This window comes from Erythranthe guttata, chromosome 3, assembly GCF_056151865.1.
Source record: "Erythranthe guttata isolate IM_541 chromosome 3, IM_541, whole genome shotgun sequence".
NCBI classification, from domain to species: domain Eukaryota; kingdom Viridiplantae; phylum Streptophyta; class Magnoliopsida; order Lamiales; family Phrymaceae; genus Erythranthe; species Erythranthe guttata.
Genome location: NC_142535.1, coordinates 17,270,151 through 17,282,700, shown reverse-complemented (window position 1 = coordinate 17,282,700; position 12,550 = coordinate 17,270,151). Strand labels below are relative to the sequence as shown.

General features: G+C 33.9%; 3 protein-coding genes across 5 annotated transcripts; 2 read left to right on the top strand and 1 right to left on the bottom strand.

The window, feature by feature from the left end:
• Nucleotides 1-4,087: 4,087 nt before the first annotated feature.
• On the top strand, nt 4,088-7,102 carry SCL1 (SCARECROW-like 1). 3 transcript variants are annotated; one of them, XM_012987792.2, is made up of 3 exons: nt 4,088-4,164; nt 4,594-4,657; nt 5,358-7,102. In XM_012987792.2, exon 3 carries the CDS (start codon nt 5,444-5,446, stop codon nt 6,923-6,925), a length of 1,482 nt encoding a protein of 493 aa, XP_012843246.2. In that variant the 5' UTR covers nt 4,088-4,164; nt 4,594-4,657; nt 5,358-5,443; the 3' UTR covers nt 6,926-7,102. The 3 variants fall into 3 exon arrangements, with proteins under 3 accessions (XP_012843246.2, XP_088671936.1, XP_012843245.2); XM_088815810.1 differs by lacking the exon at nt 4,088-4,164 and having other exon boundaries at nt 4,353-4,657; nt 5,415-7,102; XM_012987791.2 differs by lacking the exon at nt 4,088-4,164 and having other exon boundaries at nt 4,353-4,657.
• A 308-nt stretch (nt 7,103-7,410) lies between these two features.
• LOC105963396 (Polynucleotidyl transferase, ribonuclease H-like superfamily protein) lies at nt 7,411-11,195 on the bottom strand. Its single transcript, XM_012987790.2, has 14 exons — nt 10,830-11,195; nt 10,595-10,651; nt 10,428-10,493; nt 10,197-10,330; nt 9,989-10,101; nt 9,748-9,882; nt 9,554-9,624; nt 9,312-9,371; nt 9,122-9,177; nt 8,923-8,983; nt 8,550-8,817; nt 8,271-8,455; nt 7,890-8,182; nt 7,411-7,807 (listed from the first exon to the last, which is right to left on the bottom strand). Exons 1-14 carry the CDS (start codon nt 10,923-10,925, stop codon nt 7,684-7,686), a joined length of 1,719 nt encoding a protein of 572 aa, XP_012843244.2. The 5' UTR covers nt 10,926-11,195; the 3' UTR covers nt 7,411-7,683.
• Nucleotides 11,196-11,885: 690 nt separating this feature from the next.
• On the top strand, nt 11,886-12,413 carry LOC148771981 (pectinesterase inhibitor-like). Its single transcript, XM_088815297.1, has one exon. The coding sequence runs from the start codon at nt 11,886-11,888 to the stop codon at nt 12,411-12,413; it is 528 nt and encodes a 175-aa protein (XP_088671423.1).
• The last annotated feature ends 137 nt before the right edge of the window (nt 12,414-12,550 follow it).

Here is a 12,550-nt window from a genome sequence, read left to right as displayed (position 1 = left end):
ATGTATCATTTAGTATTTATATCTCCAACACGCCCCCTCAAGTGTAGGCGAATTACATTTGAAACCTTGCACTTGAAATATTTGAATTGGGTGGCGGTGGGATTTGAACTCAGGACCTTTCATTTGACCTTTCGAACTCATGATCTTTCATTTGGTCTGGCTCTGATACCATGTTGAATGACCATCTCAACCAAAAGCTTAAGTTATTAGTGAAATATATCATTTAGTATTAATATCTCCAACAATTTTTTTAAAATATAATTGATATAAATTAAATAATAAGTTCATATAAATAAATAAATAAAATACAGGACATGTTTTTTATTTCGATATTTTTATTATAATTTATAATAATAAAATTCAAATAATATCAATAAAAAACTAAAAAGAATACACAAAATGGGCTCACACTCGAGCTCGAGCTCGACAAGCTCGCCTCGCGCTTGAGTTCGAGCCCAAAAAAATTACTCGAAGAACTAGCTAGGGGCGGACCAATGGTAATTTATTTGGGGGGCGAGAGTTTAATAAAAATAAATTAGGGGGCGAATATATTATAATCTAAAAATATATAAATAAAATTCAATAAAAAATAGGCAAAAAAAAAAAATTCTGCAGGGGCGGCTGCCCCTCCAAGGCACTACTTGGGTACGCCCCTGCGAAGAACTAAAGCTCGAGCTCGCCAAAACAGTCAAATTCGACTCGTTACACCCCTACCTGTACAAAACGATAGCGTGTCTTCCGCCATCCAAAAATAAATAAATTAAATAATCCAAATGAAGTAACACATAAGAAAAGTATGTGTGTCTGAATTAGACATTACTTGTCGAAATTTAGTTAATACCAACCCCCATTTTTATAATCACTTAATTAATATCTTTAATTATTGTCTTAAGTAAAGTTAGTTGGCATTTATGTATCTATCATTTCGAAAGATTGGCTCTCGTTTTCGGTTAAGAAAACCTTTTAATTCTCCATTTTTAAGGTGAAGTATGTGGAATTAAGATTGTGACAGCTCAGCTAATTAACTTTTTTTGTGATAATTTGATGAAACCTTGTAACAATTATTAATGTCATAATTAATATTTTTGATTTTGACATTTTTGATTTATCAAAAAAGACAATTTTTTTTCTAAGAAAACATGAGACATTTGATTGTCTCTGCAATTTTTTTTATTTAAATACATAAAAACTACATTTTCGTATAATAACTTATAAATCACACACACTAATATTCAGACAAAAACTTTATCCAGTAGTTCATATATTTAATTATTTTATCATGTAATTATTTTTATCGAAGGTTGTTTTAGGCCGCCATTCTTGTAATAATCATGGAATTAAATTGTAAAATAATTGAGTGAGTTGAATGGGTTGTTTACATCTTACCCACCATAACAAAAATCTCCCCAAAGACTTATGAGCATCATATTTTCTATACTCATTTGATTGTTGTTTGTTTCTTTTTCTTATAAAGAAAAGAAATTTACACAATTATTTAAATGTGTTGTGTAAATATTCATTCTCGTGCAATAGTTTGCAGATCGTAAACAATAATGTAAACTATATTAAACATAAGCATGTACGATAAATTAAATTTCGACCTACAAAATGTTGCGGAGGAGATTCTTACTAGACGCGCTTCTTAAACTCATTTAATTGTTGATTTATAATTGGATTAGTTTGTTAGGTTTTATCATAATTAAACTCACTACCTTACCATAATTCATCCATATTTAATGAGACGAGTCCAAATAAACAACATGGTAAATTACAACCGCCCTCCTGAAATAAGATTTATTTACAAAAAAAAACTTCTTATTTTTTTTATAATTACATCCAACCCCCTGAAATTTATAGATTTCTTACATTAGCAGCCTTTTGTAAGGAGTGGAGGTAAGAAATTAACAAACTGCATAGGGGCTAGATGTAATTTCTCAAAAAGAAGGGATTGTTTTGTAATTAAACTTTACCTCAGGGAGGTGGTTGTAATTTACCCTAAATTTACAGTTATTGGGCCAAAGCCCATTTCGCTACTTATGGGCTATAGAATTCGTTGAATCGCATACTTTATTCATCTCAACCATTTTATGGTCTAAATTTGAAATAGGATCTTAAAATGGCCCAGCTACTAATATTATTATTATTATTATTATTATTATTATTATTATTATTATTATTATTATTATTATTATTTTCTTTTTCTTTTTTATGTTTTTGCACCAACAGCGATATTTAGAAAAAAATAAAATTAACCAACTACATATTATTTTGTAGAATAACTTGTAATTTATCATGGAATAATTTTTTAAATTATTATTTTGATTTTTGTATAGTAGAATTGGTATTAACATGTCAAGATTTGCACGATGGTTCACTAACAAAACATTATATATATTATCTTTTCACATCTAATCCAAAAAAAAGTACACATATATAGTATATATATATATATGTATATATTATTTAAAGACAATTTATTATTTAACATGAATAAGCTCATTATTGTAGGTAGATACATAAAATTTGTAAGCCTTACGTCAAGTCACACGTGTACATCGAGTCATTGAGTATTTAATTATTTATTTATTATGTTCCAAGTCATCAAGTGGATAAAAGCTGTACAATATATATTTTTAACGACTTCCACACAATTATTATTAGGCTGCGGCCATACGCAATACTAATTCCACTTGTGCAAGATCAAATCAAAGAAAGATTCCAAAAGATTCCATTTTATTAAGATAAAATGACAAATATACCCATAAATTAAACTGGCTTTTGTTTGCTCATGCAAGACCAAATAAGAAATAATAAAAAAATATGAAACAACTAAATTTCGACATTAAGGTGTCATATACATAAATTCGACACCTTAATGTCGAAATTTAGTATATTTGGACTAATTTGCTAACAGTTAAATTTCGACACTAAGGTGTCGATTTTGTACTCCAAAAACGACATCTCAATGTCGATTTTTACCTATAAAATTCGACATGTACATGTCGACCGTGTCTGTGCGGGATTTTTTTTTTTTTTTAAATATGAAACAATTAAATTTCGACATTAAGGTGTCGAATATATGTCCATAAATTCGACACCTTAATGTCGAAATTTAGTATATTTGGACTAATTTGCTAATAGTTAAATTTCGACACTAAGGTGTCGATTTTGTACTAAAAAATTGACATCTCAATGTCGATTTTTGCCTATAAAATTTGACATGTACATGTCGACTGCGTCTGCGCGAGAGTTTTTTTTGGAGAAACGGTATTCTAGCTAAAAAAAAACACATATATGTATACTTTCTTGGGTTTTTCCACCGTAGATTATTCTATTTTGATGTCTTATGACTCCATACTTGTCATCTTTGTAGGATTTGTTAAGTTTTGATGATTTTGAAGATTTAGGTTTTGTGGTTTTATAGATGAGGAAGGAGAAATGTTTTGATGGAAAAGATGAGAGTTGATCTTATGGTTTTGTGATAGGGTTTTTTTTTTGTTTTTGAGTTTTTGATATTGCACATTTGGAATTTTCTATTTTTTTAGCAAGTAAGGGTATTATAGTATTTATACATTACAAAATTTAATTTGGTCTTGCACAAGTTGAATTAGTCTTTCATATAGCCGCAGCCTTTTTTTTTTTTTTTGAGTTTTTGGTATTGCACATTTGAAATTTTCTATTTTTTAGCAAGTAAGAGTATTATAGTATTTATATATTACAAAATTTAATTTGGTCTTGTAAAAGTAGAATTAGTCTGGCATATAGCCGCCGCAGCCTTATTATTATTATTCTTAATTATTATTATTATTATTATTGGGTTAATTAATAATTAGGCAAATTAATCCACTTGACATGGTACTCATCTTTATGGATAAGAAACCAATGTTTAGATAATGTTCCACTCTACCAAATAATTTCAGTAGGGGCACAACGGTCATTTTCACAAGGACACGGTTTTGTGATCAAAAGGTATCATCTTCTAGAAGATAGAGTAAATAAAAATTTAATCTTTTTTTCTCATACACAAACAAAGCGTTGACTGGGTCAGACCACTAGGTGTGGTAATAAGACACAAACATAAAGGGCAAAATGGGGTTTTAATTAGAAACATCCAATTAAAGCTGAAGAAGCTTCTGTTGAAGAAACAAACAGAGAATAGTGGTGGTAAGTTTCTCTCTCACTTTTCTCCAGAAGATTTTGAATCTTTCTCTTCTTTCCGCAAGTCTTTGAATTTTGTTCATTCCTATATCTATATATCTATATATATATATGTATAGGAAATTTATATATAATAATATAATATCTACGAAAAGTCTTTTGTAAAGCCTTGTTTTTTTCTGTGAAGGTATGTCTTGATTCTTTGTTTGTTAAAGTTTCAATCTTTATTGCTCTTACAACCTTTGGACATTTGTTTTTGTCTTTTGTTTATTGCTTATTCACTGAACCCACCTCAGAATCTTCAAATATTTTAATTTAAAAACAAAATCCCATATTAAAAAAATTATATTTTTATTAGATAGTTGCATTTGTTTACTATTTATCAGTAGTCAGAAACCCTAATAGCAGCTACCTCAAAGCTTAATTGATTTGCAGATTGTTGTTTGCTGCTGAATTGATTCCTTGTGGGCTGGTCTTGATTTTCTTCTCCTCTGTTCAGGTATTTATAGTTGTTTAATTTTATGAAAATTGAAATCTTTATTGTAAAATCATTTTTGTTTTGATTGAAACAAGATTGGAAAAAGAACAATTTTTTTTAAGGTTGTAGTGATTATGATTTGAGATTTAAGATTCGTTTACGATGAAGAGGAGCTTGGGGAATCTGTTATCGAATTTTCGAAAACGAAAAAATATATGTAATTTTGAGATCTTTTTAAGAAAGTGGCTACTGTTATATGATGATCTTAGCATTTTTTTTTGTGCCGTTTTCGTACTTCAATGGAGGTGCTGAATCGGGGTCTTGAAAAACGGTATTACCCGAACACGTGTGTATATGAAAGTACAACGAACGTTAAAAAGCGTGCGCTGGCCGGTAATTCGGCAGAAATTAGCTTCAATTTCACTCTTTCATGACTTATTTGGGAGTGTCTTTGTGAAAGATTTGCAATCTCTTTCGTTCGATTGGTTTGTATTCGTTAAGATGGTCTCGACTCGAGAATAAGAAACCACTATTTTCGATTGTCTAAAGAAAGCGAGATCACATTTGACCTCCTCGTGTTTGTGCAAAACTGAATTAACCATAGTTGAAGTATGTATTTGAAGAGAAAACCGAGGAATATGTTTTCGTTTTATTCTTCATGTGAAGAATGAACGTATAGAATAAGATTTCTCTTACCTTGTTTTCCCCTATGTTTTTTCAGATATAAGGAACCAACGAGATTTTCTGAAGTTTTGACTTTTTCGTCTGTTTGAGGAAGATTTCACGACTGGGAATTCGGATTGGACCATGTCTTTAGTAAGACCTGCTGCATTTTTCGGTAACCACGAGCTTTATTCGATAAAGAACGGTGATAACACCTCTGTCGCACAGTCAACATCCACTTCTAATTCAGACAACACCGAATCCTACAGCAGCGAAAATTACGGGAACGACCCTTATCAACCCAACTACGAATCAGACATGATCGACTACGACGATGCCCAGATGAAACTAAAACTTCAAGAACTCGAACACGCTCTCCTCGATAACGATGATGATAGTGATAATAATTACAATAATGGGATGGAAACCGAAAACGAAACCGAAGACTCCCCAAAGGAATATTCCTCCTCGGGTTCCATCTTTAGTAGCACAAGCGTCGCAACTTCTCCAAAGAGCCTGCTTTTCGCATGCGCAGCTTCGATTCAGAACGGCAATTTCGCCGAAGCGTCTCACATGATAAATGTGCTCCGTCAGAGGGTCTCGATCCAGGGAGAACCTTCCGGAAGAATCGCCGCGTACATGGTGGAAGCTCTGGCTGCTAGGGTAGAATCTTCCGGGAGGGGACTCTACAAAGCCCTGAAATGCAAAGAGCCGCCATCTTCCGACCGCCTCTCCGCCATGCAGGTCCTCTTCGAAGTCTGCCCGTGCTTCCGGTTCGGTTTCATGGCGGCAAACGGAGCTATTCTAGAAGCATGCAAAGACGAAAATCGAGTTCACATCATAGATTTCGATATCAACCAAGGGAGTCAATACTACACACTCCTCCAAACCCTAGCAAAGACTTCCGGAAGGCGCCCCCACATTAGGTTAACGGGGGTCGACGACCCGGAATCTGTTCAACGCGGTGTGGGAGGCCTCACCGTAATAGGACAGAGGCTCGAGCAATTGGCTAAAGATTTACGGGTCCCGTTTGAATTCCATGCAGTAACTTCCGAAACCGCCCTCGTTTCCCCGTCGACGCTCGACTGCCAGCCTGGCGAAGAAGCACTGGTTGTAAACTTTGCCTTTCAACTACACCACATGCCCGACGAAAGCGTTTCGACGGTCAACTTGCGAGACAGGCTTCTGCGCATGGTGAAGGGCTTAAACCCGAAGCTCGTGACGGTTGTCGAGCAAGATGTGAACACGAACACCGCGCCGTTTTTAATCAGGTTCGGCGAGGCGTACGATTACTACTCGGCCGTGTTCGAGTCGTTGGACGCCACGCTGGGGAGGGACAGTCAGGACAGGGTGAATGTCGAGAAGCAGTGTCTGGCGAGGGATATTATTAACGTTGTTGCGTGTGAAGGGGAGGAGAGGATCGAGAGGTACGAGGTGGCGGGGAAATGGAGGGCTAGGATGAGTATGGCTGGTTTTAGCTCGTCCCCGATTGGTCGGAATGTGAGCAGCGAGATTCGGCAATTGATTAAGGAGTATTCGGAGAGGTATACGGTTAAGGAGGAAAACGGTGGGCTGCATTTCGGTTGGGAGGATAAAATGTTGATTGTTTGTTCTGCTTGGATGTGAACTCAGATTTTGTATATATACTCAGAAAATAGGAAATCATTCATATATATATATATATGTAACAACACTTATTATTTCTGTCTTTTTTTGTTCTTTAATTTGTTGAATGTAGTGAACTTGTAACATTTGTTCTGAACTTATGATTTAGGTTATGTTGTGAGATTTAGGATATTGGTATGTTGTTGTGTAGGTGTGGAAATTGAACGAAACGGTAGCACTCTCGGAAAAATTTCAATTTTTTCGGAAGTAGAAAACTAATTTTGATTTTGTCGCGAAAATCAGAATTTCAGAAATTTGAATGAACAATTTGTTTCATAATCAGAATTTTTTTGATATGAATCAATTTTTTAGTATCCAATAACATAAAAATACATAATAACATTGATGTTACAAGTGTAATTTTCAAAAAAAAAAAAAAAAATCAATTTTTTTGCAAAATAGTTTCAGAAATTAAAATCGGAACGAAAATCAAAATCTGGTATATATATTTCAATTCCATCCAATAAAATTACCAAAAAAAAAAATCGGAATTGACGAAATTCGGAAGTTCCATTACACCTGCTATGTGAACATATTCCAAGGAACAGCTACTGAATTTATAAATACCAAATCAAAATTGGCCCTAACTATTATATTTAATCTTCATGTCTAAGAGATTACATAACCTTATAATTATTACCCAACAAAAAATCAGGCATTAACCTATTTGTATACATTAAAATAATTTCAGTACATTACTGATTACACAATAGAGAGATTTAATGTTTAATTCCAACAAAACACAAGCCTATTTCAGCTTGGGCCTGCATTTCTTCCAGCACTTTGACTATCTTTTCTCGGCTAAGTGCAGTTTCCGTTTGCTCCGAAAGAATTTTCCGTAATCTTCACACATAAAAATCACAACTTTATCAACAAACTACCAAAGAAACTAAATGAATAAATAATTGCAATAGAACCAACTCACTTTTGAACAATTGCAGTGTCACCATGGCCAGTACAGATAACGAGCATGGCATTGCACGGTAGACACGAGAATAAGCTTTTGACTTTCTTATCGATTCCACTAAGAATTTCCTTCAGTTCCGAAGTGACATTATATGAAATGCTTTTTTTACCATTAGATTTATTACACGTAAGCAATGAGATCATTTCTGCTATCTTCGTGTTTATGTTTTCATCATCGTTAGCTTGTTTCTTGAAATAAGAATACAATTCCGTGAATTGGGTCCAAATAAAATTCACCCGTTCATTTTTCACCTGATAGTTACCAAAAAAAAAACATAAGATAAGATTTATAAAAAAATTCCATGGACAGAAATTAAAATAAAAAATAAATAAAAATTACCTCTTTTCTGGCTTTTAAAAGAGCTTCTTCGTCGGAAGAAACTGGAATTGAATTAGATGATTCCGAGGCGTATCTCTTCACTATAGATACATTATCGATCAGCGACGAGGTTTTTCCGGATTCACTTAATAATGTGAGGAGTTTCTTACGTAAAAATGTTGAAGTGGGCATGCCAAAACCAGGCCCTGAATACCAGAAATAAAAGTAATAAACTAAATTATTACCAAATTAATTTGGATGCCTTTAATTCAGAATTGTATGGGGACGAAATTGCGTTACCGTGTTTAATTTTTAATAATGCAAGTTCGAGTGTAGCTCTTGCATCTTCGACACTATCGTGTCCATTTCCAGAATCTTGTATCTCTCTGGAAAGAAATTTCCTAGTCAGCACACGAAGAGCTGTTTTGTAGGACCGGCCTTTTGGGTGCCTATATAATATAGCTGTATCTATCACCGCATCGTGACGGATTTTCAGAGCTAATAAATCGTTTTCTAATGAATGTCCGACGAGGATAGTCTCTTTGTAAACCAGTCGAAGAAAATCTTCCTAAACACAGAAGCAAGTGATGCAATAAATATAATATACTCGAGATTGTTGGAATATAAAAATGGGAGGAAAAAAAAGGTAGAACTTAGAAGGCGTGAAATATACCTGGACATCTTCGAGGGTTGTGGTCACGTTTTCCAACATCTGATATGTAATTCCACTGTATCTGTATTATCGAAAGAATAAAATAAACAAAAATTTCCGAATAGATTAATTAGGCTCCCGGACTTTTTTCTCGGACTGATTTTCTCAAAAGACTCGAAAACTCATATCTTAGACAGTTTTAGTTAAAGAGAGTAAGTACCTTGTATTGTAATCGGTTATAGCATTTGCTGGTTTGACAAGTTTATCTAACAATACCTGCACATGAAACAAAATTAGCCAAAATTGTAGCAGCCCGAAATAAATCATACACAGAGAATATACTCTACATATCGAGTTTATGTATGTATCACTTTGTTTATCGAGGTTATGTGTGGATCCTTCGGGTATACCTGTCCAGTAATATCCACCAGTGTAACTCTCGTAAGCTCAAAACCCTTTCTTGTAATGCACTGGTCAAACAAACAAATAAACAAACATAAAAAACGGTGAACCAACTCAACCATATTTCAAATAACGCGCTCAAAACGAAGAAAATAATACAGAACATGGATATATAAATTATCCCCAATCTTAGCCTAACACTTCATTACTGACAAAAACGGTTAACCAAACTTAATAATTGAAAAGTTACCATCTCACAATCAAGTGCCACAATCTCATGCAATGGAGTTCCAGAAGGGGCCGGAAGGGTTGCAAGAAATTCTACAATGCCAGAAATTTAATCAACTATAATAAGAACAAACAATATCCGCACAGAAAATGTACAATGAGAAAAACCCCAAAAAAAATAATAATTAAAAAAAATTGCACAGGTTAAAACGTTACCTGGATTATTACAACAGTATCCATTATCTTCTAATTCCTTGGCAGTTAGTGTGTAGTAAGTGACTGGGAATGGCAGATTTTTTGTCAAGTCAATGGCAGATGCTTTATCACCCTCCGCAGAGTCGCAATTTCCCGCTAAAAGCATCATACAGTAAAAAAACTTCAGTTATATTTTACCAAGATTTAATTGCTAATGAAGGTGGCAATAAACCACAAATTTCTATATGATATTTCCTCGAACCTTGATAAGATGTCCGAGCAGCTTTTTTTTGAATGACCTCTGCTTCGTCCCTTTTTCTTTTTATTTTGCATGTAAGAAGTGCGTCTATTGTCTGCATTCCATCCGCTACACAGCTAACACCAAAAAAAAAAAAGCAAACACTTAGTAGGTACAATAGCTTAAGAAAATCATGCGCTCGACTTTTTTTTTTAAATGGTTACCAATTTACCTGAGAGATAAAACCGCTCTGGGAATTCCACAGCATTCTTTAAAACTTTTTAGTAGTTTAGACTGTGACAAATAAAGTGCTGCATCGAGACCAGGGATATAAAGCATGACCACTTTGGGAATTAACGGTTTGTTCTGCACATAAAAAGCTCGGAGACTGAATAAACTAGCTAAATAAATAAGAAAATCGACAAATTGAGCAAAACCGAGAAGCAATAAATAAGCTCTTTACTTTAATAAAAACCCACGACGGCATGAATCCTTCAGCAAGAACCCAGGTGGCAAGTCCTTGCACATCCTGTAACAAAAATCGAAACCAACGAGTACTGCCAAATTCAAAATAACATGATATAATAAATAATTAAATATCGAAATCTAGGTCGGTAATTCGAGAAATACATGCAGATTCAAGGTCGAATTTGCTTCGGGCTGCTTGAATTCTACATCTGCTCTCGCCTGCACCAAACACAAAAATCTCAAATTTCATCACACACCACCATTTTAATTTTATTTTTTTTCTTCTTCTTTCCATACGCAAGCAAAATTAGATGTTCATACTTGAGCATGCAATTAATGAAGAATGTTGGAACAATGCCCATGGCTACAAAGATTGCAGAAATTAAGATGAACAAACCTCTGGGCCGTATACATCGTAGAAGGTTTTTGCGTCGCCGTTGCCGGCGGAATCTGTCTCGTTGTTTAATTGAGCTTCATCGTCGGTAGAACTCATTTCACAGTACGATTGACGAGAAATCGGATTGCTTATTGCGTTGTTGATTGATTTCTGCCAAAGCCCTAATTTTTTTTTGTTTGCGCAGAAATTTGATTTAAACCTAGGATTTTGGGGGTGGGTTTCACTGAGTTGTAGACAGGAATAAAATAATATTTTTTTTATTAATTCTTGAAAATAATAGACATCCTGCAAATTGAGAATGATTGGTAATCTTTTTTTTTTCTTACATGAAATTTAATATGAAATAACCATTTATTTACATTTATTAAATAATGAAATTTTATTTTCTTTTTTATTGACAAAAAAAAACTTGCAGTCAATCGAATTCGACATTCGACATCGGGTCAAACGACGTCTCTTGTTCCCATACAAGTAATTGGGTTACTCGGGTCAAATACACATACCATACGCCAATATAAATATATATATATTCAAAGTGTATTTCGTTCACGTTATATTAAAAGTCGTTTAAGAAGTCGTTTAAGGTTCCAGTGCACGTGTTAGAATCAAAACTAATAAGCATGGATGAATTTTAGGGGGTAGACATATTATATAAACGTGACTAAAAAATATATCACCATTTATTTCTTCATAAATTATTTCGTGTGTTTGTGACTATTGAAATATTGTTTTAAGTAATAATGATAAAATTTTGGAAAAAAAAATCGAACTGTAAAATGATAGATAATATAAAATAAAATATATACATTTACCATATACAAAAAAATCTCGTATAAATTCAACTAAATAAAAATCAGATTTTCACACAATTAACGTAAAATTAATGCCATCTAAGCACCAATACAATCTTGGCATGACCTTAATTAAGTCAACAAAATATTAACACCAAAATATTACGCCTACCATGAATTATAATCCCATCCCCTCTATTTAAAACCATCACAAACACATCATATTTTCTCAAATCCAAAAAAAAAAAAAAAAAAAAAAATGAACATGAACAAATTTTATTGCATTCTCCCAATTTTCTTGGTTGTCACCTTATCATACCTAATTTGCCCTTCACTAAGTGACCAAAGAACACAAGATTTAATTAGCCAAATATGCGGTGGGGTCTCGGATTCCGCTACTTGTGCCATTGAACTCAACACGCATCTCCCCTCGCCGGAGACGGATCTTCCCGGTCTCACGAGAGTCACGGTTGACCTAACCCTAGCCTTAGCTAGAGACGCGGAACGAATATTTGGGGGACGAAGACAACACGAAGACGATGAGAGGTTGATAAAGCTCTATGGTTTTTGCGAAACTAAATACCACAGCGCAGTAGGGTTTGCGGAAGGCGCGAAATACGATGCCGACAGGGGGGATTTCAAATCGATGGTGTATCTTTTGCAGTTGTGTGCTCCGCCGGTTATCGAGTGCCAGAATGCACCCGGCGCTAATGACATTTTCGCATTGCGATCGAGGAATGAGGCTATGAGGACTTACATCAGCATGGGATTGAAAGAAGGAAGTCTTTTTTAGAAGAAAAAATAAATTAGAGTATTTTTTTATTTTTTTTATATCAATATTATTTAATATATTTGAAATGTATTTGGGCATTGCAATGATGTTATTTAATTTTCTAATAAATAATTAATTAATTAATTAATTGTGATCTT

Excerpts from the sequence above, each read along its gene's own strand:
- SCL1 (XM_012987792.2), top strand. The coding sequence starts at position 5,444 with ATGTCTTTAGTAAGACCTGCTGCATTTTTCGGTAACCACGAGCTTTAT.
- LOC105963396 (XM_012987790.2), bottom strand. The coding sequence starts at position 10,925 with ATGAGTTCTACCGACGATGAAGCTCAATTAAACAACGAGACAGATTCC. Across the intron at positions 9,883-9,988 it reads TGCTCGGACATCTTATCAAG|CGGGAAATTGCGACTCTGCG; the intron begins GTTCGAGGAAAT and ends TGATGCTTTTAG. Across the intron at positions 9,372-9,553 it reads TGGCACTTGATTGTGAGATG|TGCATTACAAGAAAGGGTTT; the intron begins GTAACTTTTCAA and ends TTGTTTGACCAG.
- LOC148771981 (XM_088815297.1), top strand. The coding sequence starts at position 11,886 with ATGAACAAATTTTATTGCATTCTCCCAATTTTCTTGGTTGTCACCTTA.